General features: G+C 45.1%; 1 protein-coding gene across 1 annotated transcript; it reads left to right on the top strand.

Moving 5' to 3' along the window:
• Positions 1-242: 242 nt before the first annotated feature.
• Positions 243-1,341, top strand: LOC105518352 (myomegalin-like; the record flags this gene model as incomplete). Its single annotated transcript, XM_011951318.1, has 3 exons — positions 243-359; positions 904-1,130; positions 1,336-1,341. Coding segments are annotated over 3 exons (350 nt in total), but the record flags the coding sequence as incomplete, so codon positions are not given.
• Positions 1,342-1,376: the final 35 nt, after the last annotated feature.

Raw genomic sequence — 1,376 nt, 5'->3', positions numbered from 1 at the left:
ACTAGAGGTTTCTTTCTCACAGAACACCCCTCAGTCAAAGGAATATCTTTTTGTTCTGAGGAATAGAAACATTCTGAACTCACTGACTCATGGGCTTTTGCTTTTGCTTGTGGGGTATGGATAATTCTGTAGGAGGAGAGTCCTGCCACCTTAGGCCTCAGTGGGGACAGCTAGGTGTGCATGTGCTTCACGAACAGGGTGTTCCAGGGCTCCTGAAAACTGTGGTTGCCTTTACCCCCTAGATTCAGCTGCGTCCCCTCCAGTCCAGGATGTTGCGGTGAATTCCCCAGCTCTGGTCCTCCCCAGCTCTGCTTCCTCGACTCCTGGCTCAGAAACGGCCATAATCCGCAGAACAAATGGTAAATATGGCAGCTAAAGGGCCCAGGGACTGATGATGGAAACTGATTAATGCAAGCAACCTTTTGTTCTCTCTAAACATATTATCAGTATTTAGAGAGTTTTCTCTGCATGCCCCGAGGCCTTTAGTCTTACTCACTGCACCTTCTGTGGCTGCCTTTGTTGCCATTGTTCATCCTCCTGTAGTTTTCCTACTGCTGTTTTCGCAGCACCATAATCTCTCCATTCTTGAAAATGCTCTCTGTATCCAGCTTGATTTCCTTGTCTGTATCTGTGTATTTATTATGATTCATCCTATTTCATTTGCCAATAAGAAAAAAATTGTCTCCTGGCAAATTTATCAAGAGATACTGTAAGAAACATTATAGAAATATAGAAGCCAGAAGATCTCTGTGGACTTTGCCCCACCCTTGTACATTCCAAGGCTTTCTTTCTTGTTCCCAGCCTCTTCCTTCTCTTGTTCTCTACCTCTTTTGAATTGGAGTAAACTGACGATATCATTAGGAATAACAGAAGATTCCGTTGTGTTGTCATTTTCTTTTCCAGGCTTGGGTTTGGATACTTCTCCAGTAATAAAGACCCCTCCTAAGCTGGAGGGTGATGCTACTGATGGCTCCTTTGCTAATAAGCATGGCCGCCATGTCATTGGCCACACTGATGACTACAGTGCCCTGAGACAGCAGATTGTGGAGGGCAAGCTGCTGGTCAAAAAGATAGTGTCTCTTGTGAGGTCAGCGTGCAACTTCCCTGGCCTTGAAGCCCAAGGCACAGAGGTAATCACACCTGTAGCTTTAGGTGTACTCTTTCTTTGTGTCCTTTCTTCCTTTGATATTAACTCCTTCTCCCACCATTTTTGTTTTTTGTTTTTTGATTTTCATGCTTTGCATCTCAACAGCTGAGGCTTCCTCTTCCATGTATAGCAGCCAGGCCCTGTCTTCTCTGTCTCCTATTTTCACTGTGAGTTCCGCTCTGTTCCAGATGTAGCTGACTGGATATTTCCCCTCAGCCCCACAGAAACA

The sequence above is a fragment of the Colobus angolensis genome, unplaced genomic scaffold, assembly GCF_000951035.1.
Source record: "Colobus angolensis palliatus isolate OR3802 unplaced genomic scaffold, Cang.pa_1.0 Scaffold317, whole genome shotgun sequence".
NCBI lineage: Eukaryota > Metazoa > Chordata > Mammalia > Primates > Cercopithecidae > Colobus > Colobus angolensis.
Note: the sequence above shows the minus strand (reverse complement) of the source record. Positions and strands in the feature narration are given on the sequence as shown.